At 41.2% G+C, this 26,639-nt stretch overlaps 4 protein-coding genes and 1 long non-coding RNA gene across 7 annotated transcripts; 2 read left to right on the forward strand and 3 right to left on the reverse strand.

Moving 5' to 3' along the window:
• Positions 1 to 879: 879 nt before the first annotated feature.
• On the forward strand, positions 880 to 3,675 carry aicda (activation-induced cytidine deaminase). Of its 3 annotated transcripts, none has more exons than XM_029451890.1 (5): positions 880 to 1,095; positions 2,420 to 2,585; positions 2,708 to 2,990; positions 3,161 to 3,276; positions 3,397 to 3,675. In XM_029451890.1, the coding sequence occupies exons 2-5, from the start codon at positions 2,463 to 2,465 to the stop codon at positions 3,445 to 3,447; spliced, it is 573 nt and encodes a 190-aa protein (XP_029307750.1). In that variant the 5' UTR covers positions 880 to 1,095; positions 2,420 to 2,462; the 3' UTR covers positions 3,448 to 3,675. The 3 variants fall into 3 exon arrangements, with proteins under 3 accessions (XP_029307750.1, XP_029307749.1, XP_029307751.1); XM_029451889.1 differs by lacking the exon at positions 880 to 1,095 and adding an exon at positions 1,668 to 1,720; XM_029451891.1 differs by lacking the exon at positions 880 to 1,095 and adding an exon at positions 2,207 to 2,308.
• On the reverse strand, positions 1,030 to 4,745 carry LOC115021434 (uncharacterized). The gene is made up of 4 exons (XR_003833728.1): positions 4,609 to 4,745; positions 2,726 to 2,904; positions 2,496 to 2,628; positions 1,030 to 1,075 (listed from the first exon to the last, which is right to left on the reverse strand). It is a non-coding gene; the product is annotated as an uncharacterized LOC115021434 (long non-coding RNA).
• On the forward strand, positions 4,556 to 10,316 carry LOC115021431 (adaptin ear-binding coat-associated protein 1-like). The gene is made up of 7 exons (XM_029451887.1): positions 4,556 to 4,756; positions 5,741 to 5,841; positions 6,279 to 6,383; positions 6,563 to 6,644; positions 6,768 to 6,876; positions 7,164 to 7,314; positions 8,720 to 10,316. Exons 1-7 carry the CDS (start codon positions 4,656 to 4,658, stop codon positions 8,830 to 8,832), a joined length of 762 nt encoding a protein of 253 aa, XP_029307747.1. The 5' UTR covers positions 4,556 to 4,655; the 3' UTR covers positions 8,833 to 10,316.
• A 73-nt stretch (positions 10,317 to 10,389) lies between these two features.
• mfap5 (microfibril associated protein 5) lies at positions 10,390 to 13,470 on the reverse strand. The gene is made up of 7 exons (XM_029451892.1): positions 13,414 to 13,470; positions 12,381 to 12,456; positions 12,237 to 12,269; positions 12,059 to 12,094; positions 11,853 to 11,940; positions 10,979 to 11,052; positions 10,390 to 10,890 (listed from the first exon to the last, which is right to left on the reverse strand). The coding sequence occupies exons 2-7, from the start codon at positions 12,421 to 12,423 to the stop codon at positions 10,778 to 10,780; spliced, it is 387 nt and encodes a 128-aa protein (XP_029307752.1). The 5' UTR covers positions 12,424 to 12,456; positions 13,414 to 13,470; the 3' UTR covers positions 10,390 to 10,777.
• Positions 13,471 to 18,908: 5,438 nt separating this feature from the next.
• Positions 18,909 to 25,122, reverse strand: sbk3 (SH3 domain binding kinase family, member 3). The gene is made up of 4 exons (XM_029452019.1): positions 24,823 to 25,122; positions 21,806 to 21,953; positions 21,092 to 21,294; positions 18,909 to 20,303 (listed from the first exon to the last, which is right to left on the reverse strand). Exons 1-4 carry the CDS (start codon positions 24,826 to 24,828, stop codon positions 19,530 to 19,532), a joined length of 1,131 nt encoding a protein of 376 aa, XP_029307879.1. The 5' UTR covers positions 24,829 to 25,122; the 3' UTR covers positions 18,909 to 19,529.
• Between the last annotated feature and the right edge of the window lie 1,517 nt (positions 25,123 to 26,639).

Here is a 26,639-nt window from a genome sequence, read left to right on the forward strand (position 1 = left end):
ACTGTGGTCATGTGCGTCTGCACGGTATGGCTGTGTGTGAGTGTTTGTGTGCGCGTGTGCAGGGTGTGGGCGGGTGGGTTTTGGAAAGTATGACTTGGCATTTCCTACACCCGGTTTCTGCCCCTGAGTACGGGTTAAATGCACAGCCGTGTCTGGCCATACTGTACTACCCCACCACACACACACACACACACACATCAGAGGAGTGGTAGTGCACGTGAGCGTTCATGTGTGACTGTGAGATGACCTTGGTCAACTGTGGTCAAACCCAGAGAGCTGGGTGGGAAGTGGTTACATATAGTTTGGCATTTGATCAGCCTCTTGAAGTCGAGAAAAGAGACATGCACACAAGATCAAATGTTCAGAGACATTAAGCTTAGTGCACCGTCAGAGTAATGCAATATGATGTGAGGTCGCTCAGAGCATGCAGACACACATACACATGAATCACTCTTAACTTTTAGGGCACCACACGATCATAGGATAAATTAGATAAATGTGTTCCAGATGATGTATAACATATAGACTGTGTTAATGACATGCTCATACAGATGGCTAACACACACACATGTGCACATACACACACAGATGAGCTCCAAAAACAGCCACCCTGGGAAACGGTGAATTCCCCAAACCACAGAGTGCATGAGAGGGTGAGGGGAGTCATGGGAAAGCAGGATGCCTGTATGCAGTGCCACTGAAGGAGCCGACTGGGCCAGAGCTAAAACAGACAGAGCAAGGAAAAGACGAGAGCAAAATAATACACATCCTGATTTGGCAAGAATGGATGACAGCATCTGATGGTTCAAAGGCTTATGAGTGAGATTTATCCACACACTGCGGTCGGTCAGCTGGCCGGCCGTTCTAGCACACACGTAGGGTGAGGGAGGTCGATTACAGTTCTGCTCCCAGCCTGACACAGTTTGGGAAAACCCAGATCAGAGGACGAAGTAGGTGTCAGGGCCTCAGAGGTCTGGAAACGCCTATGGCTCCAGCAAATCTTGGGGCCCTGAGGAGGTAGGGGGACAAGCTAGGTGGAAAGGGTGAATAGCAGGAGGGGTCGGTGGCGATCCCACTGTGGATCAAGGAGAGAAGGTATGTGGAAGCTTTTACTTAATGATCTGGGAAAACTAAAGTGGAGGGGCCAGAGACTATAATGAGTCTTAAGTGTTTGGAAAGTTCCAGCCAGTTGGCTCAGTTTATTGACGTCTGTGAAAAACTCCAAAGGTTACAAATCACGTCAAACACTCTTATGTGTGGTCACTCACATCACTTATACAATCTTTGTTGTATAATCTGGCTCCCCAATGAAATTACTTTAACTTCAATCACTGTGTGAACAAATGTTAAAAACACAGGAAATCCATGATGCCCTTAAAAGAGAATTTATCAAATGTATTTATAGTTTTAATTGCTTTACAGCAACACAATACATTCAATCCATCTCTTTTGTATCACGCCCCTATGAATTTACTTTTGAAAAATATTTTTGTCCAACCAGAAGCTGCCTCTGTTGTATGCAGGATGTTTATGTTTAGAGGTATATAATCTCAGTTCCCTCCCTTTGAACCCCCCAACACACACACACACACACACACACACACACACACACACACACACACACACACACACACACACACACATACACTTTTGTCATTTACCTCCATTTATTGCCCACGCCCGCCGAGAGACAAAGCAAAATGATTACAAAGCTAGACAGGTGAGCAAAATGGATACATTCGATTTATATGATATATACATCTTTTTGTTTGACACATAATTATACAGCTTACACATGCATGCTATTAAATGAAGAAAAAAAGGATTTTATAAATGATGATACCAATACAAAATATTATTCAGTGAAATGAAATCAATAACTATGGTTCTATACCACCCTTGAGCATTATCAATTGAGGTTTCAGTATTAATGAGTGATGAATTATTGTCCAGGTTTTGCTAAAAGTTGTGAAACTGAGAGTGAGAAAAAAAGCAGCGAATGTTAGTCGTCTTCTGACTGTCCATCACTCACATTTGGTTAACCGCAGGCTTTAAATGAGTTTATTGTGCTAACTCTTTCGGATTCACACATGAATTCATGTGTGAGTCATCTGACTAATCTCAAGTTTAAAACAAAAGGTAGTTTAATGAGTTTTTTAACAGAATTTGTCTCGTAGTTTCCTGGCATAGAATTACTGAATGCTACTGAGATTATCCGTCACCAGAGATGTTGGTTTGCAGAACACTTTTGAGAATGGCATTATTACTTATGAAATCTTGACTGATACTTTCAGAGTGCAACGTTTTTGTAAGTGAATGTAGTCTTTTAAAAATAACATTATATATTCTTTAGGTAAGCTGTACTGTACCCATATGTCATTAGCTAATAAAAAGGGCACCTCGTCTCCCTGTGTCTCAGTGTGCTTTTGCCCCGAAAAAAGTTCATCTTCCATTACACGAACATGCGCTGGGCAAGGGGTCGGCATGAGACATACCTGTGCTTTGTAGTGAAGAGGCGAGTTGGACCGGACTCCTTAACCTTTGACTTTGGACACCTCCGTAATCGCAGTGGCTGCCATGTAGAGGTAAGTAATGTGGGTCAAGAAGGGGGGAGCATATGAGAAGAGACTGTTCAGAGGAGGAAATAACTAGTGTTAGAATAGGATTTTCTTCTTCTTATTCTATCTGTTCTTCGTCATTTGTGTAGCTGCTGTTCCTGCGCTACCTGGAAGCCTTGTGCCCTGGTTTATGGGGATGTGGAGGTACTGGAGAGAGGAGGCTCAGTTACTCCATCACCTGGTTCTGCTCCTGGTCTCCCTGTGCCAACTGTTCAGTCAGACTGTCCCAGTTCTTCAGCCGGACGCCCAACCTTCGCCTCAGGATCTTCGTCTCTCGCCTTTACTTCTGTGACATGGAGAACAGCCGTGAAAGAGATGGCTTAAGAATGCTGAAAAAAGCTGGCGTGCAGACAACAGTCATGAGTTATAAAGGTGGAGGCACAAATTAGTATATATGTGTGTGGCGATATAAGAAGAGAGCACTTGTATATGATTGTAGATTCAGACACTAATGGAAGGTTAAGCGAACCGAAAATGGCCGTTTTCATTTGACTTTAATAATGGTCGCTCAACATCAATGATTATGTTTTTCATCTCGCCAGACTACTTCTATTGCTGGCAGACCTTTGTGGATCGTAAGAAGAGCAACTTCAAGCCCTGGGAAGATCTGCACCAAAACTCTGTTCGGCTTGCCAGAAAACTCAACCGCATCATGCAGGTAGAACATTTCTCAAACTGCATGTTTTTCCTCAACCAACAGGAATAAGTCAAACCAATGATTTGTTTAAAATTCTAATACTGATATCTTTCTTTCTTTCTTTCTTTCTTTCTTTCTCAGCCTTGTGAAACAGAAGACTTTAGAGATGCCTTCGAACTTCTTGGACTGTGAAAAAGTACCTGTGACATCCTTTGGTGTTGCCATTAAGTATATCATTAAGTCTATAGAGAAAAAGACATGTCTGTGTTTGTCCATCACTACAACGGCTAAACTGAGAATGAGAAAGACTGAGAAAATATAGCTTTCACGTTGTGGCAAGGCTTGTAATGTTAGGTAGCGGCTGCTTGCTGTTTCTGCAGTAGGGTATGTTCATGTGAAATAAAACAATGAGATAATGTCTTGTGTTGTTGAGGTTAACTTGTGTATGTTAGCCCAGTTTACGGTAGCTTTTCAAAAATGATTGTGGAACTATTCAGCTAACAAGTGATGCATCAATCTAACTGCAAGTAGTAATTGTAGAGCATAGTTAAGGACTGCAAATTAAAGGTTTACTCCAGTGACAAATTATTGTACTTTTATTTATTTTTCTTACTTTTATTTTACTGGGGAGTCCCATTGAAATCAAAAAAAATCCTGGCCAAGGTAGCAGCCATACAAAATCACAGCACATTAAAGAACAAAATAAACAACATGTTATACAAAGATTCACCCTAAAACAGAAGAACAACTGTTTAAAACACAGTGAGCATACATCACCACATTATTTATGATGCCCTTAAATTCATTATTGTACATAAGTGTTTCTAATTTCAACATTTTTATTTATTTAAATGTCGAAGCTGCATAGTCCTGGGGTAGGCTACATTAAAAAGCAACCACTTGGAGGAGCATAAAAGACAGATAAGGGCACAAAAGCAAGCTAGAAGTTGACCTAGTGTCACTTTATAAAGTTGTGGGAGAAACATATAGACATATACAAATCAATGGTTCAAATTGCAGCAGAAGAGCCAGAGATGTTGCAAAGTTTAGCCCAAGGTAACACTTGTTGTTACCCTACCTGTCTGGTAAATGCTCACTCATTTTAAACTCCGCTACTCGAGTAGCCTCGAGCCCAAACCAAAACTACTCATGTGGTGTCACTTGAGTAATTTTCTTTGACTTGACTCAGAATCACTTCCCATGACGAGTGAACTAACAATTGTGTGTGTAAAATTGGTGGAATGGCCCTTTAAGAGCATCACAGTAGCAGGGAGGCTAGTTTGTGCGCAAATACATCGTGTATTACGGTCTCGTAGCCGTTAACGCCGCACGGACACGCCACTCACGACTCACCGTCACTACCATCAACGGCGGCGTGCACCAACTGAGTAAAAGTCAAGATGGCGACCGAGGGTCAGTCCGAGTACGAGTCGGTCCTCTGTGTCAAACCTGAAGTCAACGTTTACCGAATCCCACCGAGAGCATCCAACCGGGCTATCAGGTGAGGGGGAGCGGAGAGGTTTCTGCCCCAGCATCCGCGAGGTGCAGCCGTTATAGAGGCCGTTGCCTCGGCGACCTACCTACCGAGCTCATCCTCTAATCACGCAGGCTCAAGTAACGGCGGTTTTGTGCCAGTTGTTTTTGCTGTATCTACAAGGTCACCACGGAAAATAACTTACGGTTTGGGTTAGTACCTGCACTGCGTTAGCCCACTAAACAGGACTGGGATGTGTTACATCCCTGTCAGTGTCCGTGTGTTTATATGTTGTCGTCCTATGGCACATCAGAGGATAAACACACTGCTTAAAAGTGACTATATAGGACAACTGGCTCGGTAACGACACCTTATGTTTCTTCAGAGATTCTCATTTTGCTTGTCTGGCCTTCACGCAGAGCAGCATCCCTGGAGCTGTAAAGAAGTCTCGCTCAATGACACTTCAGCAGGGTCGGTGCTGTTTGATGACAGGGGGCTTTAACATTAGCTATTCAACTAAAAGATAGTGTAGTCCTGGCAGACATACTTGCACATGTTTTTAAGTGACCACACAGGATAGCTGTTGTGCTGTTGTAAAGGTTGACATTGAATTGTTTACCCCATTTTTCATTGGCTGGTGCTGCAGCTGCATCTGAGTGCACATCACACCAACCAAACAGTAGCACAGGCCTGCTTCCCATGAGACACATGATTGGTTAACCAGTGACCATATGGACAATGAGTAAGGTTGATGATGTAATATTTCGGCCGTAGGTCTGATGCCTTAGTCACGTTCTGTTCAAATAGGAAATATCCAAAATGGAGCTACAGTGTGTCCTAGTGTTGGACGAATCATAACAACAGACACGTGCACCCAAAAAGCCCAAATCTTCTGATTGCGTTGCCTATTCTCCTCCTCCGTGTCAACGTCGGTGTCAAAAACCAGCTGTCAGCCCTTCACCTACATCACATTACATCTCCCTGACTGCCTGTGTGTGTTTTGTGTCCCAGGGCTGCTGATTGGAAGCTGGATGCTCCAGATTGGACGGGACGCATGCGTGTCGTTGCCCGGGGCAAACTGGCCTTCGTGAAATTAGAAGACAAAATCTCTGGTGAGAGAGACACGCAGACAGAGCAGTGCCATTGTTTACTGGCACTGTCGTTGCTGTTGTAAATCATTTCACTGTGTTCGCCATCCCCCTCTCTGTTACTCATCTATTCCAAGGTGACCCAACCCACGTCCAGGCATGCAGTTTATTTTGAAGCAAACAGGCTGGTAATCTCTTTCTGTCTGTGTCAGTGCATTTCAGGTATTGGCATGCTTGTTGTCCTCAGATTATATATCATATTGCCCCATTTTTTATACTAAAATATATACTAAAAGGATCTGGCCCTATTTTAACTCTGAAGGTTTCTTAGTTGAGTTTTGGCATGGTAAATGTGAAATGTGTATTCTTTTTTTTTTTTTAAGTGTCTCTTCATGAAAACTAAGTTCCCACTGGACCATGTAGCTAAATAATGAACATATTTATTTTGTTCTGACCTACAGGGGAGCTATTTGCCCAAGCCCCAGTGGACGAGTACCCTGGCCTCACAGTGGAAACAGTTAGTGATTCAAGCCGTTACTTTGTGCTCCGCATCCAGGATGACAATGGTGAGTAAACGGTTTGTTGCTAAGCTATAAATATTTTGTAATATTTAGTACACGTTTGAAAAGGGTGATTCAGAGCCAAGCTTGAAACTGTTTGTAGTGTACAGACCCTTGTTAGAAACTGTCAGGTTTAGTCTCTCACTAAACTCTAACCTTGTTCGGTGCGTTCTAATTTTTAAAAGGCCGAAGTGCGTTCATAGGAATCGGGTTTGGAGACCGAGGCGATGCCTTCGACTTCAACGTTGCACTTCAGGACCACTTCAAGTATGCAGCTGCTTCATACGGTGTCTCGTATCATAACTAATTCAGTAGTGAATTTATTTATTCAGGTTTATTTCACTATGTTGTAATCCTTATGCCTCTTCTTTCTACCCTCGTCTTCTTCAGGTGGGTGAAACAGGAAGATGAATTTAAGAAACAGGCGCAGACTCCAGACACCACCCCTAAACTGGACCTAGGCTTCAAAGAAGGACAAACCATTACTCTCAATATTGGGGTAACCTTATTTTCATTCAATGTAATGGTTATAGAGTTGGAACATTAATGTTAATTTGATGATTAAACCACCAAATGTATACTACTACTTTAACGTTTGTAAAGATCCCCTCCACCTTAAATGTCTGACCTTGACTATACTGACTTGTATATGCTTTAATTATCTCCTTTGATAGTTTTCTCTGCAGTCTTGACAAACAAATCTGTTGACAAACTTATTTGAACACACACACACACAGACACACAACACAGACACACACTCACCCAGTTTTTGTACCTTTTTTCCAGCAATCAAAAAAGAGGGACAGGTCTCGCCCGCAAAGTTCTGGTGGCTTTGGGCTTCTTCTTCCTCCTCCTCCTGGGGGCAAGTTAGCCCCACCTCCTTCATCCCGATCTACCAATCATAACACGGAACCATCTGCAGAAGGAAGTGACGCTGGTAGGTCCTTTTAACACTACAGTATGGAAAGCAGACGAGGTCATGCACATACTGTAATTACGTTCTGCCTCCTCTTTTGTTTTCTCGTAATCTGGAAATACATGCATCACAATCTCAACACAAGAAGCTCTGTTAGCCTTAAATTCATACAATCATTGTTTTATGATCATGAGTATGTATGTCAATATAACAAACAGTGGAAAATGTATTGCCCATGATCACGAGAAAACAACATTTGGAGACCAATTGCTGTTCTTTTGGCCAATATATCTATTTATATCTATATCTGTAAGTATAACTATAACCTTCACTGTTACTGTAGAGACCAATCTTAACTTAATTGTCAAAAGTAAGGTTAAACATTATTATCCCGATCATCCATTGCATTGCAGGTTGTTCTAGATCTGTGCAGCTGTTTCAGTCACAGTGGGGCGTACAGTGTGACCTCACAAGTCCTACAGAATGAGACTTCATGTTATTGGTCAATATAAAATAGAGGAAAGTTATTTCGTTGTAGAAAGCTTGTATTTCCTTGGCCCCATCGGGGACTGTTGTAAAGCTGTTTCCAGTGGAGCACTTGTATGCACAGTCTTTACAATGAAAGTGGTGAGTGCGATGTTACGCTGACCTGTAGGAATACTAGCCAAAACTATGACAGATAGACTCCAGTTGTAAAATACTGGAATTTTCCTTTAAAAAAAATATTGTTGCTCCCGTCCTCTCTGGCCTTCTGTAGTTGACTCTTTCACACTAAACGTGTATCTTTGGTGTAACCGATTTATCTCACAAAAGTAACATACTTCTCTACTTCTGCTGGTGTCGAGTCATTTACACAGTTTCGGTTTCATGTGCCGAGGTTTGCTGATGCCCGTCTTCACATTTCTGCAGCTATCCGAATACAATGAAGCTGAATGACATTTTGCTTGTGTGTGCTCTCTAAAACTACTCTCTAAAATAGGCCCCAAGAAAACTGTTAATAATAGGTGTGTGGGTTATCCAGAGTATATGAGGGAGTTTGCTTTTGAGTTTCAAATGTAATTTCTATGGTTAAAGCAGCACACATGGAGTCCCCTTCACCTCCATGATGTTCGGTGCGGGAAGTATTTTCAGAGGTCAATATCTCACACCCTATCTACATGAGCAGAGGTTAAGTGGGAAAGTACTGTACGCTTATTTGTCATTTGGGTGAACTTACCCTTTAGCAAAACACAATTGTCAGACTTCATAGTGGGTGAAATGTCTTATAAGAAAGAGATTTTCTTGCTTTTAAAATACATCCTGCTTAAGTTCTGAACTCTTAGACTGAAGCAAAGCGTCTGATCCGATATCTATATATATATATATATATGTGTTACTTTTTCAGAGGTACATTATGTTTCTGTTTTTATTTTTGTTGAACCACCAGGTTGTTTGCTAGACCTGGACACCAGTAACTCCAACTCAACGGCTCCATCCGACGCCACCACCACAGCCAGCTCTGACCTGTGGGGAGACTTTGACTCTGTATCCCCAAACTGAGGAGGGATACGTTTAGTCTTAGTCTCTCTTATCTCTCTGTAAATTTATGCTGCACTTTTTGCAACTTTTGTTTTCCCCTATTATGGGGTCCCGTAACTCTCCCTGCCAAGCAGGGTAACCCCCTGTACTAGTTTATTTTGTTTTTGCTCTTTAGCCAGAGAGACGACCAGACCTCTCAGTCCAGTCTTAATTAGAAAGATTTAGAAACTCTAGGCTGAGGATCCTCTTCCCACTCTCCTTCTGTATATGTCTACCTATTCTGCTTTGCCCGTTTTCTCCTCCTCAATGTTTAATTTGCTGATTTCTATCGTAGAGTATACATAATGATGATCAAGGGAGACATAATCAGAAACATCTGATGATGAAATCTAATAACGAATGAATTTTCTGTACAGAGAATATTTATTTTAAATGTATATATTGTCGGTAGTCTGTAATTATTGTCATTGGTGTTGTATGTTCTGTAGCTTATTTTATCTCCAAGTCCCCAGCAGTGGGACTGACTATATGCACTGACTGGCAGTCTACTCTGTCTATGTAGTTAGTAATGCATAAAGTCTGCATTTAATAACGCAGGGATTGTTTAATTCGTAGACCTAGGTTACGGGGAAGTTTACCACACAATGAGTTTACTTGAAAGAAGCTGATTTACAGACGAGTTGTGCTCCCTAGCGCTCTCTAGTGGCTTTACAGCAGTCAGTTTGAGAGGAGATGTCAAATTGAGGTGCAGCTGTTGATCACATATTTCACTGGGGATGGGTCCTTGGCACTGTGTGCATTGTTTAAACTGTAAAGCAAACAGACAGGGGAAGTAGGAATGTTTGATGTGATAGGGTGTTAGCGAGAGAAAGAGAGGCATCAAGTGCTTTTATCTTTGCTTCAAGGGGAAACCAAGATGATTTAGTCCATGTTATGTCATCTCTACTCAGCCCAGCTGTTAAAGCTGCGACTGGTGAGTCATTAAGTTCACAACCTCTCTTTTCCTCAATGAATAGGTCTGTGTTTCTGCACTGTTCCGTCAGTCCGGGGAGAGCTTCATCTCCTTAATTCTTTATAAGAAGGTGCTCGCAGACCTCAAACACAGCATGTTGTACTGTACAAACTCAGTTTGAACTTGAATTCCCTGTTAAGATGTAATGTTGTTAATGGTATTCTGATGCAGACGAGTGCAGCGTGGGACCAAGCTAGTCTGTGTTTGATGCAGTGTTTTGTTGTGATATTGTCTTGTACAGACAGAGACGGATTATGTTGCACTCATACCACATGCACGCGTGTTGTGACAGATGACAAGTGACAAGTGGTGTGATGATGGGTGGATGAACAAACAGACATTGTGTGAGTGTAAAGCCCTAAACAATGTTTGTCAGTGTCGGTTTACTGTTTCAATTATATGCATCTCTCCCAAATGTTACTTGTTACTTCAAACTGTATATGTATATGGATATGTATATGCAAAGAAAAACATAAAGATATCACTCAGTGACCATAACTTTGTTGTTGTTTTTTCTCCTGAATAATTTGTGGAAAAAGTCAATGAACAAATAACTCGTGCACAAATGTAGTTATACATATATTGTTTAGGATACAATAGTGCACTATACTGGATTGTCAGTGAGTATAAAAAGTGGGTCTTTCTTTGTACAAGGAAATGACTCAGTGCTGCTACAGGCCCATTACTACTGTACCTTAAATGGATCGTAAACCACAGAAGATGTGACCTGTGTCCAAAAACACACGGATGAAATGAGCTTCAATATTCACACACAAAAGATTAAACATAGATATGACTCAGCACACTTGTGCGTATGTGTGAAAGAGACTCCCAGGTGTCGAGGGGTAGATTTATGGTGTTATGGGCTGTTTTTATGACGACGTCCCCGGTTGGTTTGTGTCTCTAAGAGAGGCTCCATCCTCACAGGTGGTCACATCGCCATCCTGGGCCCCATCAGGCCTTGTTTGCCCAGGTTTTGGGGTTGCCACGGCGATTGCGACAGCGTTTCATATTAGATGACCTTTCAATACGCCTGGGCCACCCGGACAACTCTCTGCACAGTTCGGCTGTAATGTGGGAAGAACACAGATGATATTAACAATTAAATAATATTAAATGCACGATCATGCTTGTGTTACTTTGAGAGTGTCGCACCTTTCAGATACTCATCCTGTTGGCACACCGTCCTCGTACAGATCTCATTATTGATCACGTACACACGGGGGAGGCTGCATCAGAAAGAGGTGAACACATTAACATCATGAGTGTTATAAAAGCGCTTTAGTGATACAGTTTGACCTGGTGAGACTACAGTAACCAGGATGTAACTAAGTACATTTACTAAAGTACTGAAGTACAACTTTGAGTTACTTGTAGTTAAAGTATTGCAATACATTTTTCTGATGTTTTTAGTTGTTGGTTTAAATTGAAAATGAGCTCCACGTGAACCAGCTACAACATTAAGAAGATGCTTACAAATGTATGCATCAGTAATATTAATCCAATAATAACATCTGTATGATTAAAACACTGACCCGGGTTATTCTGCTGCATAATGAGTTCTTTTACTAGTACATTTAGCTGATAATGCTTATTTTAAAGGCCCTGACATTATGTTTTAAATCAGCTTCTTATTATGAGCAATAGAGTCTGACATGAACACACTGTCTTCTGCCAAAGTTAGAACAGTTTTGGTTTATCTCACATGCGAGACTTCTGTACTTCTGTGTTTGTCTCCGCTCCTCTCGTTGCTTTAGCAACATTTGAATCAAAATCGCTCAAGATAGTTGAGCGTTGTACGTAAGCAGACTTTATCTGTGATTGTTGCTTCTTTAGTTATGAATATTTAACTTCACAGAGAATGTAATTAATGTACTTTTACATTGTGCTGTCACTACTTTTTATTTGAGTAAAGGTTTGAGGTGCTTATTCCACTTGGCTGGACACAAAGACATCCCCTGCTAACTTATAAAAGTCATTCTGCAGGCAACTTGCTAACTGGTGTTCTGTAGAAAAGATGGCAGACCACCTGTAGAGACAAAGAGCACCGATACATCTCTTGAGGGGGCGGTGAACCGAGTACATCCTGGTGCACGGATACATCTCCTCCCTACAGTCTGCAGAGACAGAAGAGACAAGACATTCAAAGTGTATCAATCACACTGACAAGATGAAGCACATGAGACTTTCAGTTCACGGGGCCTCCTGAGAGGCAGCTCATCAGCTGTCACTCACTGTCTGGCAAGGTGCCTCCAGGTGCCTCAGTGCTCTCTAGAAACAAGGAGAGAAAACACGATCGGATTGGGAAAACGTCTTAGCAGCGACCCATAGCAATGACTCACAGACTGACAGATGTCATGAAACATAACCCGTCCTGATCTAAAACTGTGACTTATGAGGAAAGGAGCTTTACCGGTCTGCTGGGCTTGGGCTACAGCTGTGAGCGCTGTGGAACAGAAACCACATGAGGGGAGTGTTTCGCAGCATAAAAACAAACACACAGCGACTCAACCGTAATTAAACAAGATGATTTGTGTGTCCTGTTTGGCAGCGTTACCGTGGAAACTGCAGAGGAGCAGGACCACTGGAAAGCTGCCCATTCCTTCAACTTGTAAGAGGGTGAGCTTTACGAGCTGGAGGAAACCGAAGAGGAAAAGAGTCAGGATGATTTCACAGAGTGGAACTGTTCAATATCCTCACTCAGGATTTTTGTTGCTGTTTATGTTTCCTTTAATCTCCATGCGTGTAAATGCTCTTAGGTCACTGTAATGTTTTCCCTGAGGTTTTGCGCCAGCTAAAATCACAGAAAGTAGTGCTATGTTTTGGAAATGCCTGATGTCATTTTCTTTGCTGTGGAATAATCTGTTCTACAGTTTATTCATGTAGACTTTGGAAACAATCAGATAAAGCAGCAGAGGAGCACCAGTAAGAAAAAAAAGAAAACATTCTACCTCTGAAAATATGTTTTTCTTCTTGTCCTCACTCCTTCTCTTACATTCATTTTCTCTTACTTCCCTCTCCCGCCCTGCATCATTCCTCTCGTGATGTGTCAGTGTAACTTTGGAGTCCAAGACGTGAGTTCTCTCAAAAGAATGTGTTTTTTTTTTTTGCCCCATTTGAGCGCCCCTCCTCTGGTACAGTCGCACATTCTTTTCCAGCTTTCTTTTCATAGAACATATTAATGTTTTCCAACTGTACCATCGTCACAAAGACCCCCTGAGCATTGACAGTTTTGTCACAAATTGTAATAATCCCAGAGTCATACATTTGCATTTACTGAAATTGAAAACTCTGGATTCAGCTCGGTTATGCCTCTGTTGCTCTGTTTGTAAAGTGACATGCTTTTCAATGCTTACTGAACTCTGCATGCAGCCACACATTACTTTATAGAATATAAATTCTGAAGTGAATCGGTCCGTCAGCCGAGCATTCACTTTCACTTTTCATGTTTACATCTAATCAACATGAAATGTTCTTCCATTAATATCTTTGAATGAGAAATATTCTGCATGTACAGATGCTCCTCTGTGTGTTTCCTACTATATGAGTTCAATTCAGGTGAAAAAGAAGCATAATTAACTCGTACTCACAACTTTTGCTGTCGTCCACAACTGCTTTACTTTTATGAATCTTTTGTCTTCTCTTCTTTCCCCTCCTTCCCTCTCTTCCTCCCTCCTCCTCCTCCTCCTCCTCCTCCTCCTCCCTCTGTCCTCTTAACCATCACAGTTGTTCTTGTTTTTAACTTTTTCCCCCCTGCCCCAATCTGGTAAAAAAAAAGAAAGAAATTGGATTTACAATCTGATGGCTTTCATGTGAAGAGATCTTTTACCCTTTTTTGGTTAAAAAACATTCTTTTTATTGGGCATCTTGTGCAGACATTTTATTAGACAGATATACAGTTCCAATGCATCTTAGTGTCTCATCACCGCACAAAGCAAAAACAGACTGTGAAGTAGGGCAGTTGCTCTCCAGGACTTTTAAATGTACCCTTTATTTTGTAAACATATACGTAAATATAAGACTAACTGTATTTATTTAAGATTATAAGATCAGAGTTGCAGTCATCTTAAATATATCTGCTTACTTCTTCCTTATGTTTCTCCTTTAATCTGTCAGGATTTGTTAAATAATGAAGCAGTCGACTGCAGTTGACAAATGATCAGAGGCGTCCAACCTTAAATTTGACTTTTGCATTACTTAGTTTAACCAGCAGGTGGAGCAGTGCACATAGAATATGGTATTTGGCCTCCACACACAATCCTATGCAGGGGTCAATAAAAAGAAAGTTACTGAGTTGAGAACAGTTAATGCTACTGAGTAAGCTGGGGCCTAAATAATAAGCCATCCTAACCCAGGACATCTCTGCTGGAGTAACCAGAGACAGTCCCATGTTTTTAACGCGTTTCACCTCAACCAGTTATGTCGCGCAGCCTGAACGTGTGTGATTTTAATTCTCCATCGCAAACAGCTTGTTTGATTTAGTTCTGCCGCATAAGTTGATTAATCAATTAGTCGATCAATATAGCATTTCTCCAAATGTTAATTGATTAATCGTTTCAGTAATTGATTGTAAAACTGTTTTACATCAACACAAATTGCATCTCTTTGGGTTTTGGACTTTTACAAACAAAAAGAGATATTTGAATCAGTCACCAGGTAATTGTGATGGGTATGCTTTTTGATTTTCTGACATCTCATATGGTAAACTATTAATCACTTGTTAAATACAAATACAAACATATTAATTGATGAAGAAAATAATTATCAGTTGCAGCCCTGGTTCAATTTAAAACACCAGTTAAAGACGATGACTTGTCATTGTGTAGTTGTCGTACTTGTGTGATTCTTAGGAGTTATTAGTAACTATTGTTGGTTAAACTTCATTTATTCCTGTTAGTGGTTAAACAATATTGTGCATAAAAGGATTACGTCAATAAGATTTTGATTAAACAAGCACTGAAAAAGGGCATTTTTATTAATTGATGAACTTTAACCATTGGAATATAAAGGGTTTAAACACATTTTGCACAGTCTGTGTTCGCATGTGTATATATAATAAACATTTGTCATCTTTAATCCACAATACCTTAATTATTAGTTCACATAAGCTTTCCTTCAAATATCCCAAGTGGTTATCTGTGTAAAGATGAAGGTAATAGTTCCTGACCCTTTGTATAAGAGGCCCTATGAATGGAAAATATGTTTTTCAGTGGGACCCTTATAGCTGCATTGGGAGGGAAACATGACCCTGCAATGACTTGACTAATATAAATATTGCTAAACATTCCTCTCAAGTCACAACTGTCACTGGCTCTCATACTACTCTAGGTCTTGTCAGTTCAAGAGTCAGTCATCATCCCATATCGGGGCTGCACGGACTGCAGGGGGGAGAGCTAGTGGGATTTTCCTTAACAAGGTCGACTGGGCGAGGACGATGACAGCTTGACAGATGTGCAGGCAAAAGAAAGGAAGAGGAGCCAAGAGAGACGATCAATCCTTCGAATACATCATCCTGCCACTGTACTTTGCCAACGCTGCTCCGGCGTGAGGGGAAAGAAGAGGTGAAAGGGGAAGAGAGGAAGAAAGTGAAGAAAGAGAGGAGTAAAGGAGGCAGCTGGTAAGGGATCCAGAAAGCAACGCAGAATGGCAAACGCAAACATGCCAGATAGTAAACACATGATAATGTCTTGACTTGTTTATTAGTTAAACGGCAATGCAAGACGCATGCCAGCTTTGCAATACATACCACCGACCTCCTTTTCACCCCAACACTTGTCCCCATTACTGTCTATGGTAGCTGTACTGCTGCGTTTCCTCTATGCATGAAAATACACACACACACACACACACACACACACACACACACACACACACACACACACACACACACACACTCGGTAGCAAGTGAACTCTCCCATTAGCACGTTGCGATTCTCAGTAAATGCTCACTCATGACATACTACAAACTAGATCCAGTGCTTCTCACTGCAAAAGTGATAATTTGAATCAGTATCATCATTCTTGATCCTTTTTAGGCAATTAAAGTAGTCGGGCCTTAACAAGCAGCCAGGTGACAGAGAGTTGGGAGTGAAAGGGGAACGTTATAGGGCATGATGACCCAGGTGTTTTTCTTCACTGCTGAGATACATTTCAGATATTAATCCACTCTGCTCATCAATCTGGCTCTTATATCGATATCTGTCTTTGCAGCTATCACTCTCCCGACATGTGGCATCTTTTATCATATATCTGTCTAAATATCTGTTACACCGTACATCATTTTCCAGCTGGTTTTCTCCGCATCCTTCATCCACACCACCCGTGGTGATCTAATGTCAAAAGAAAAACATTTATATTAAGGAACACGAAACCCTCGACAGAAACAAGGGATCTTATTATTTACATGCTTTATAGGCAGTAAATGTCTCACCATGCCTTCACGAAGTGCAAACCTTTGTGCCAAAGTGAGCTTCATTCGATACTGGTAGCATGAAACCTGAATTTTGCTGACATTATAAATCTAAATATGATGATCTCTGGTTTCAAGATTTACGAGTGTGGCTTTCATACTTACATATATTTAACGGTGTGTCGTGACTTGGAAGAGCAAACATGACTTAAATTAAAAGTGAGTTGCATCTCCCTGACATTTCAGTTAGATTTCAGAAGGGACCTTCGTGTCCTTATTTCTCCTGTTTTCATCATCCCTGTCATTTGTCCTCATGGGCCTCGAGCAGATTTGCACCTCGATCAGCATCTCTCTCTATTGTCTCTGTGGTGAGCACCATGTGTTTCCATTTGTCAGGCTGTGGTCCTCTATTAACCCTGTCCCACCCGACTGTCACATGAGCCTTGAGTGCTCTGTTTCCTGGAAAACAGCGCATCCCAAACAGCCGTTACTAAAGGAGATTTGAGAAGGAGAAGTGTTTGTAAACATACTTTTCTATGGGACACAGCTAAAGAAGTAGTACTTGGTTCATGTTACCGGTGACCTGAGAGGAGAAAGGTCAGCTGAGGGAATGAATGAAGGGGAGACTCCCGTCAAAGGGTTAGGGTTACCACAGAAGCAAAGATGTAAGGAAAATACAAGGCCTAAGTGACATGAGAGGAGAAACACAGAGGGAAAGTAATCAGCAAGAGGGCCGGGGATAAAAGGAGAGCATAGACGAGGGAGTTAACAGGCAAGATGGGTCACAGTGTTCCATCAGATTGTGCTGTTACAGGCCTGCAGGCGCCAAGGCAGTCTGACTTTTGCATTTGGAGGACTGTGGAGGGCAGAAAGTCAGAGGGAGGTGATGATGTGCATAGTGTGTAAATAGATGGGTCTGGAATCTATTTATAAACCCTTCTGGAGTGGCCCTTAGCGAGGGTTAGCACAGGCCATACTGACATATACACACAACTGCACTGCACATTAGCATTTTGCTCCCAACAGGGGCACACTGCAATGTGAGACTGAGATATTGTGCACACTGCAATGTGAGACTGAGATATTGTGCACACTGCAATGTGAAAGTGAAGTACATTTGAATGATGCATTTTTACATTTACTTCACTTACTTGCAAGAAGAAAACACAACTCCATCTATTAACAAAAGTTCAACCCTAACCCATTTCACCCAGTAATTGTCCTGTGGGACAGATGAGTTTTTTTTTTTACTGTCAACACATCAATCAATCATATATCCATGTACAGTATAATATACTATAAAAAAAGGTCCTTTAGCTTCAGTGTAACTAAATATTTGTATATCTTTATTTATTTTTCTTGACTGTTTGGTGATCCTATCCTAACCTAACCTTTGCAAAAAACCTGTTTCTGAATTCTGATTCTGATATCATGCCTCTTGTGCTGCAGGTAGTATGCCCGGGGTTGGCATCACGTAAACATGGAAGAAGATCACGCTGGTATTACTATCAGGTTGTATTGTTCAGTCCAGATTTAGATGTGCTTCGTCTGTTCTGCAGCACCTGTTGCTTCACCACGTCAAAGATGTCACTCCTTTCTATAGGTACACTTTTCTATAGTCTCTTGTGAAGTCGGCCATGATTATTTATGAATGAATAATTCATTATTTACACATAACTGTTCCCTGGTGTATAGCTCACATTGTTAACTAAATTATTAAAATATTATTTTCAAACATTAATTAATTGCTTTTAGATTATTAGATTGTTATGTTTATTGTTACATTATTACATTTTAGGATTTAGGAGTTTAGGATTTCTTTTCTTTAGCTTTGAAACGTTCAAATGTCTCCTGATCCCCTTCCTGTCCGATATTTCAAAATCAGGGACCCTGAGGTCAGCTTGGGTTCAACTCCAGATTTACAATTAGTAAACGAAATGCAATGTATATTAATTACAAGGATACAAGGATCATTTATTGTCCTCGTACAACACAGGGTTGTGCAACAAAATGAAGTTATAGTCCCATTTTGCTACATAAGAAAAAACAAATAAGCAAAACCAATTTTTTAGTGGTTGAGTGTGGAGGATGGGTTCAGGAGTCAATCGTCCTGAGGAAAGATGCTGCGCTACAGTCTGGTGATACAGCAGTTACTTCTGTATCTCTTGCTATATGGCAGCAGGGTGAAAAGGCTGTGGCTTGGTTGGAAATTGTCCTTTAAATATCCTTTGGGCTCTTTGCAGGCACATCTTCTCACCAATATCACTATTGCTCGGCAGAAGGGTAAAAATGATGGTCTGGGCCGTTTTAATCACCCGCTACAGCGAGAGCCCTCCTGTCCTGGGCCGTGCACCTCCCATTCCGGTTTGTAATGTTTCCAGCCAGGAAACGTTCTATTGCTCCTCTATAAAAGCTAACAAGAATTTGGCTCGGGAATTCTGCCTTCTTAAGTTTCCTCTAAGAAATTCAGCCGTTTCCTTTTTGCTTTTTTCACCAAGATGGAGATGTGTGATAACCATGTGTGCTTGATTGTGATGCTGATTCCCAATAATTTAAAACTGTTCACTCGCTCCATCACAGCTTTATAGATGTAGACCTGGGTGTGTCTTCTGCTCCTTCTTTTCTAAAAACAACGATCAGCTCCTTGGTTTTTGCTGACGTTGAGCAATAGGTTGTTCTCGGAGCAGCGCTCTGCAAAATTGTTGATTTCCTCTCTATATGAAGTCTCATCATTTGTAATCCCGCCCATGAGGAGGGTGTCACCTGCAAACTTCACAACAGTTCATGTAGAGGGCTGCAGTCGTGGATGTACAGCGTGAACAGGAGGGGGCCGAGCACACTGCCCTGGGGCGCTCCGATGTTTACTCAGAACACTCAGAAGGAGAGGAAGTAATTAGAGACACATTTGGAATTGTACACCATCTAAATATACTGTATGTGTAACTCATAAACTGTATCTCATGAGAAGTTAAATCAAGGAGTTTATTTTACAACAATTCTGATACAGATTTTTAAAGTCCCTATAATACAGCTGATAGTTTCAAACATCACACTATTATCTATAGACTCTTTTCATTAAGACACACATACATGTACATATAAACCCACACTGGAATATACACAACAATGGAAGTGGTAACTTTATTCATGATATTTATTTAAAAAAATATGAAAATATAGCACCTTATAGAATATACGTTTGTATTATATTTAGATCTATAATCATACACAAAAATACATTGCAGCAATGTTCATTCATTACAAATCTGTCTTGAATTTGTTTTATAAAGACAACGCTTATCTTTCCCCTTTTCCTTCCCTCACCAGCTCTTCTTCTACACCTCCCTCTCTTATTTTTCTGGCCTCCTTCTCTGCCTCATCTGCCTTCCTCTTCTCCTCAATCTCTGTCTCCGTCAGCCACGGCCCTCCCAGGTAGCTCAGGATCTCCTCGGGGCTCCCTCTGTGTTTGGGCTCAGGACTGAGAAGCTCCATGAAAAGAGTCATCACTAATGGGCTGAGGCCCTCAAACTGTGAGGGAGGAGGGTTTTCCCTTTGGTTCTCCTTCATGATTGTGTAACTATCTATTTTCTCCTCACCCCTCCAATCACTGTTCCTCATGTTCTCCTCCTTTTCAGCCTCACGGTCAAACCACTCCTTGAATCTACGATATCCGCGGTCGTCATGGGTGCTCTGCTCCCAGGGGAAGCAGCCAGTTAAGAGGCAATAGACGAGCACACCAAGGGCCCAGCTGTCAATACAGGGCTCCACTGTTATCCAAATGTCCTCCATCTCCTCCTCAGTCCCATCCCACTCCCTCTCCTTCTGAGCCTCCTTGGCAGGTTCCACCTCAGGAGTGCAGAAGGGAGAATCGTACCAGACGGCACGAACAGTGGCGCCGATGGCCCGGGAAAGGCCAAAGTCGCCCAGTTTGACCCAGCGACAGGAACTGTCACACAGGAAGATATTCTCAGGTTTGATGTCGCGATGGACGAAGCCCAGGGAGTGTAGATGTGTAACTGCACCGCTCAGCTGGGACATCACCCTCTGGACACACTCTTCATCCACCCCGACCTGAAACAAGAAGACAAACATACTCTCTTAAACTTATTTTATATGCATCAACAAAGACACAGGGATTAGAGTCGATACAGGTATACAACATACAGAATATTGAAATAATTGTAGATGTGCATGAAGAAGAAGACGTGTGGTGAATCATTAAAGTAGATAAGCATGGGTGTAGTAAGTTTGGCCATCCTGAGTCATTACTGATATTAGTGTCAGCAGTAAAAATGGAAACAAACAAAAGGATGTTCGGAAAAAAAGGAAAAGAAAAGTTGCTGAATGAGTAAATAAATAATAATAATAATAATAATAAATAAATGTTCAATAAATTGTTATGCAACAATCTAGTATTACATATTAGGTGACAGATGAACATGAGGTTATTTTGGTAAGAACATCGTGCTTTACTTCATGTCATCCCATGAGAGCAGGGTGCCCTTATTCCTATCAGTACTCTATTATGTTACTGGCAGTGACACAAACACAGAGGAGTGTGAGCTGGAAGCCTTTCATCAAGCTTGTGTCAAGTTTTTTGCTGACACAAATGAGAGCCCAAAGAGGCAGGGTACGCAGTTACATCTTCCACGAAATCTCTACAAGAAAGCCGCCCTGCAGACAGTATAAGACTTCTAAACCTTTTGATAAGCGGGTGTAGCTAATGGATGGATGGAAATGAGTAGGATATAAATGTAGGGGTTGCAACCCAACCAAATTCATTCATTTTATATGTTAGACTGGACATGCCATGCAGGGTGTAAACAATAAGTTTCATGCCACAATACAGCCAGACTGACCTCTGACACTATCACGCTGTAGAGGTCACCGTATAGACCAGCTTGCTGGGCAAAGACATAGTAGGACGGCGTGGAAAAGAAGATGCCAATGGCCCGTGTGAGAGAAGGATGGGTGCAGTAAGAAAGGGAGAGATTGTATTCACGCAGGAAAGAGGTGAGCGAGGTAGACTGACGAGGGAAGAACTTGAGAGCCATGGGGGTTCCTGAAGGGGACGAAGCAAGACAACATGTGTTGAATACTACAACATCTAATCAGCTTGAGTCAAAAAGCTGTCATTTGAGAGTTGGAATGTGTTGCGTGTTATCCATCACTGACACTGTGAACAAATATAACTTCCCCTTTGGGGAGACTCTGTTACACAGCTACACCCCAGATGCAGCAACTCTATCTCAGAGAATGTCCCAAAGCACTTCATTACAGCAACAGACGCGCAAAAGGTTAAGTGAACACTATCAAAAGACAGATCTCTCCTTACATCACTTCAGTGCTAACCCCACAGGACATGTTTCTCCATTAGAAAAATACCTGAGCCTGCAGTAAATTTGCTGCAGTTGAGCTTTACTCTTGCACCCATTTTAGATTGGGCAGTCGGATTTTAAAAACATAATCAAAACTCTTAATTATAACACAATTTGGAATGGCCATTTCACACACTGTTGCAGACCGAGTTAATTGAGGCGGTCATGACCTTTAACATTGAGTGTTCTACTAACCTTTCGTTCTGTGTACAGCTAACATGACCTTTCCATAGGATCCCTCTCCCAACAGCTTTAACACCTGAAAATGTTCAGACACCTTCAGATTGGGCATGGACTGTGCTGACAGGAAACATCGCTCGTCAAGTTCCTGAGCTGCTGCAGCCTGGGCACACACACACACAAACACACACACACACACACACACACACACACACACACACACACACACACACACACACACACACGTACACACACACATATATCCATATTTAGTGTCATTGCATGATGCCTACAGATTGTGATTGGTTTAGTGGCATCAAAGAGAAAGAAGATCCACCGCTTGACGGCATGCATTGATGATGATGATGATAGATAACTTCGTAAAATGAAGTCTGAATCTGTTACCTGAACCGGCTATATGGCTCTTTTGGTAATGACAACCTTGCAGCTTTAAAGGGTAACTACAGCCATTTTCATATTCTAAGACAGTCCAAAAATATTAGTAAAGATCAACCACTCTGTCCCTAATTCAAAAACTAGAGTGGTAAAACCCAAATGTGTGACGTCATCAAGTATAAAGTCTGGAGCTGCTCCATAGACAATGGATTAGGAAAGATGTTCTGACACTGAGAGCACGCGGGGGAAAGTTCTGAGTGTATGGTTTCAGATATGAGGACACTACAATAGAATAAAGCACATTTTGTCTCCCATGCATTGTCTGTGGAGCAGATCCAGACTTTATACAAGTTTGACGCTTATTTCTCTGGTTTGTGGCTTTGAGTGAGAGTAACTCATGTTCACAAATATTGATTGCACTTTCCTAGGCCGTGGGAACAAACATACTGTAATTCTTCATTTAGGTGGTGTTCTCCTTTTAAACTTCTATATCTCATATCACTATTACTATTCTCATGGCGTTTGTTGTTTTCTTAAAGTTCATTCATTTCTTTGCATGCAATATAGTTTTCATAGTTCAAGAACCATCCACACGCCATACCAGCATGCATACGAGATTAATGGAACACATTGATGTATTATGTTATCACTTTCTGCAAATCTGGCATGATCCTCATTGTCCTATAGACGGGATAAACTTCAGACGTCATCAACGTGAAGTCTTATCAGGGCGATCAAAACATTTGGCGCTGTCACTCAGTTTCCACCATCATTCACATTCATGATGACTTTCTTTGAAGTAGATACCCCACCATGTATTCCAGCAAATTAAGAAGGCCGTAAACAGTTACTATACGCAGCTTGACACAAAAGATAAGGCGATAACATACAGTATTTTTACTTTTGACCTTCCACATGTTGTGAAACTGAGCTTAGTGGTCAACCAATTTTAATTTTGATTCAATTACGGCAGTCACGTCCCTGCAAACAAATGGAACATTTCTGGTGGTTATTGCACTAATATCAATCAATTTCTATGGTTTGGACCCGACCTAAATGAACCCGATTATGATCACTAATAAATCTCTGATGGTGAAAAGAGATCAAATGGTGCCATATGACACTTATGAGTTACTGCTCGACAAACAAATGGATCTGATGTACATCCAAAAATAAAACTGCAGGTTTCAGCTAGTCTGAGAGTACTACTTGGCAGAGATGTTTCCAAGAAAGCTCTATTTTAAGATGAGAGGTCAAAGGTGTACCAATAAGCTACAATTTATGTCTCTGTGACTCAACTTTTCAGACATTGAAAGATTTCATAGGATTGCGTTGCATTTCCAAATTCAAAGAAAGTACAATTTCCAAACATGATGTGTCTATAGGAAACCTAATAGTAAATAGTAACATATCAGCATATATGCACATTGATATATGGGTCATTTCTATATATATATATATATATATATATATATAACTGGTAACATGGTAAAATAGAAAGATACATTATATATATTTCAAGTTGCAGATTGTTTAGTGTTGTATGCTCAACAATTACAGAGAAGCAGTCGTTTCTTAGATCTCAGGCTCCCGCCAACAATGCTCATATAAATATGTATCAAAAGAAAAACAGGCAAAAAAAATGGGAATCAAAGACATAAACTAGTGAAGAAGTTTAAATATATGGATAAAGTATATAATGTATGTATATAAAATATACTACAAATAAAACAAAATATATTTGTGGTAGACATTAATTGCAAAATGAATAAAACCGTAATGTAAACTGGGATGCAGTAAATGTTTACGCGTGACTCGAGACACGGCAGCCATCCTCAGTGCCATCTTCTCTTTACAGCATTATTTATGTCTCGTTGTCTTCACACTTTTGAACTCAAAGCTCAGTGTTAAATTCCTGTATTCAAATCTCAGCTGGGTTTCGTCCACAGAGTTGTAAACACATGTCAGGGTTACGGCATTATTACATTCTTCACCCGCTCTTCATTGCCATACTCATGCCATAATTTATTACATTTTGAGAATTGTTTGCGACTGAGTTTTATCCAGGTCACAGTTTGACCAAAATATTTAGTGGCTCTGATATATTAATCACCGCAGATGCATCTAAAACATGTGTTGCACCAGGAGCACACTGAGAGCACGTCCTTGTGAACAGAGGTGATTATTTATCAAACCCTTTTAGTTAATGGCCCTTGGTATAATGCCACAAGGGATCTGTGATTTTAAAAGAGGCTCTGCATGAGCTAACGTCATTAACAAATTTGAAGTCCACTACAAGTGCTCAGCATTACAAGCTGAAAATCCTCTCAACGACATTGTCTATCAAACATTTGCAGCCTCACAGTAATTTTGCAATAAAAAGCCAGCAATTCATTTATGCCATTCCTGCATGTCATCTCATCACAAAGCTGCAAAACACACTTGAAATATGACACATACAAATTTAAATAAACATTTGTTACATACAGGAAGTAATTGCATGTATGCATGTTTTTGTTGTCATTGTTTGGTGCGGCACAATGTGGTGATTTCATGAATATCACTTGTTATTTAAGTGTACATGTGTACATTTTGCAGCTGGATTCATCCTCACAGGAATAAAGTGCAATACTTACTGTCATTTTCTGTTCAGTTGGTTGATCTCTGTTCACTTTGTCTCGGCTCTTTTCAGCATTTAAAGACTTAAACTCCTGGCAAACTGCTGCCACTGCAACCACCTACTGTTCTGCGCTGGAGCTCAAGTGTATGCCCTCTGCTAGACTGATAATTAAACTGGATTTGAAGCTAATATGCTTTGCCTTTGCTCCCTGGGTCCATGCAGTAGCACAGCAGCTTTATAGAGGAGACTAATAGATGTTAACTGGAGACCTAGATATTGGTTGTGTGCTTCTACCCAGGAGACACACACTGAGCTCTCTCTCTCTTCCTGCTTTTGTGCCAGCACTCTCTGTCCCTCTCTCCCTCTCTCCTGTTATGCTGGCAGATACGCGTGAACCAGCTTCAAGGTATTTCAAACTTCTCTATCTCCCACGTGCCCCCTCTCTCTCTCCACTACACAGCAGTGTTAATATCCCACCGTTTTCAACCTGTCAGTCAGCCTGACCACATTAACCCATCACTCTCCTCCCCCGTCTCTACTCAGCTGTCACTCACTTTCTGCAAATCCAAATACACCCTCCTCCTCCTCTCCTCCTCTCCTCCTCTTTCCATGTCTCTCGCTCTTTCTCGCCCTCTCAGTCAGTCCGAGTCAGGCATTCTACCCACACTGTAGGATCCCTCTTTTAATCAACAGGTATGCTGGAACGATCGGAATAGGCCAACAAGCTGTACCCCTGATCCCTGAATGTTACTGGGATTACAGGGTACAGTTAAGCATGCCACATTATAGTCCAATATCACTGTCCTTTCTTCTTTTACCACCGTTCTTTCCCGTCTCTGCAGGACGCATAATAATATTAATTTAATTTCTGCATCTTCTATCCTTCTGAGTCCACGGTAAAGAACATCCTCCAGGTTTTGATCTGTTGTATTATTTTTATCAGACAAACCTTTCCCCTCATTTTCCACTCTCCTGTCATAAAACTCATTTTGTTTTATCTCTTTCCAAGTGCACATTATGGCCTACCATCACATACTGACATAGCTAACAGCTGAAACCTTGCCTTGGAAAACACCTTGGTTCTGTACTTTGCCGTCTACATGCCAACTCTGTTTCCTACAGCTGCAGGTCAGTCCTCTTCTCCAGCTCCTATGGCCTCGACACCCTCCTCCTCTTTCTGTCCAGTCAGATAGATTTCCCTTGGTACTACATACTATACAGGACTATTATTGCCACTGGCTCAATGGCTGCTTGTTATGTAACACAAACACTGGCTGCTATCACAACGGTCGGTCCCTGCTCAGGTTACTACCACCGCTGTGGTCATGTGGCCGGCCACAATGCTTACATGTTTGTGCTTGCTCTATAGGGTCCTGTGGCCCCTGCTGTGACAACTTCTTCACAACCAAAACATAACTTCTATCGCTTTCACTAAGGTGATGCCAAGAGAGTGTCACTTTCATTCATTCATTCAAAACAAACACATTCCACCATTCATGGATGGTGTTGCACATATTCATCACACCCTCAAGTTACATAATGTACGTCTTTGCTATTTGGTTACACTTCCCTGTTTTTATGTGCTTTTGACTAAAAAAGGAAATTGTTTATGCTTACACGGCAGATAAGACGCCTCTTTCAACTGGTGTACTTTAGATATACAGTATATACTGTGTACATAGAATACTAGTCTACAACAAAGACGATATATTAACTGAGAGAAGACTGCCAGGTGTTTTCTTCTCTTTATTCACATTTTAAAAAGAAACAAGGCATGAATTGACATAATATTAAATTCCAGAAATTCCTACTGGTTTGTGATTAACTAAATAT

The sequence above is a fragment of the Cottoperca gobio genome, chromosome 16 (genome assembly GCF_900634415.1).
Source record: "Cottoperca gobio chromosome 16, fCotGob3.1, whole genome shotgun sequence".
Classification (NCBI taxonomy): Eukaryota; Metazoa; Chordata; class Actinopteri; order Perciformes; family Bovichtidae; genus Cottoperca; species Cottoperca gobio.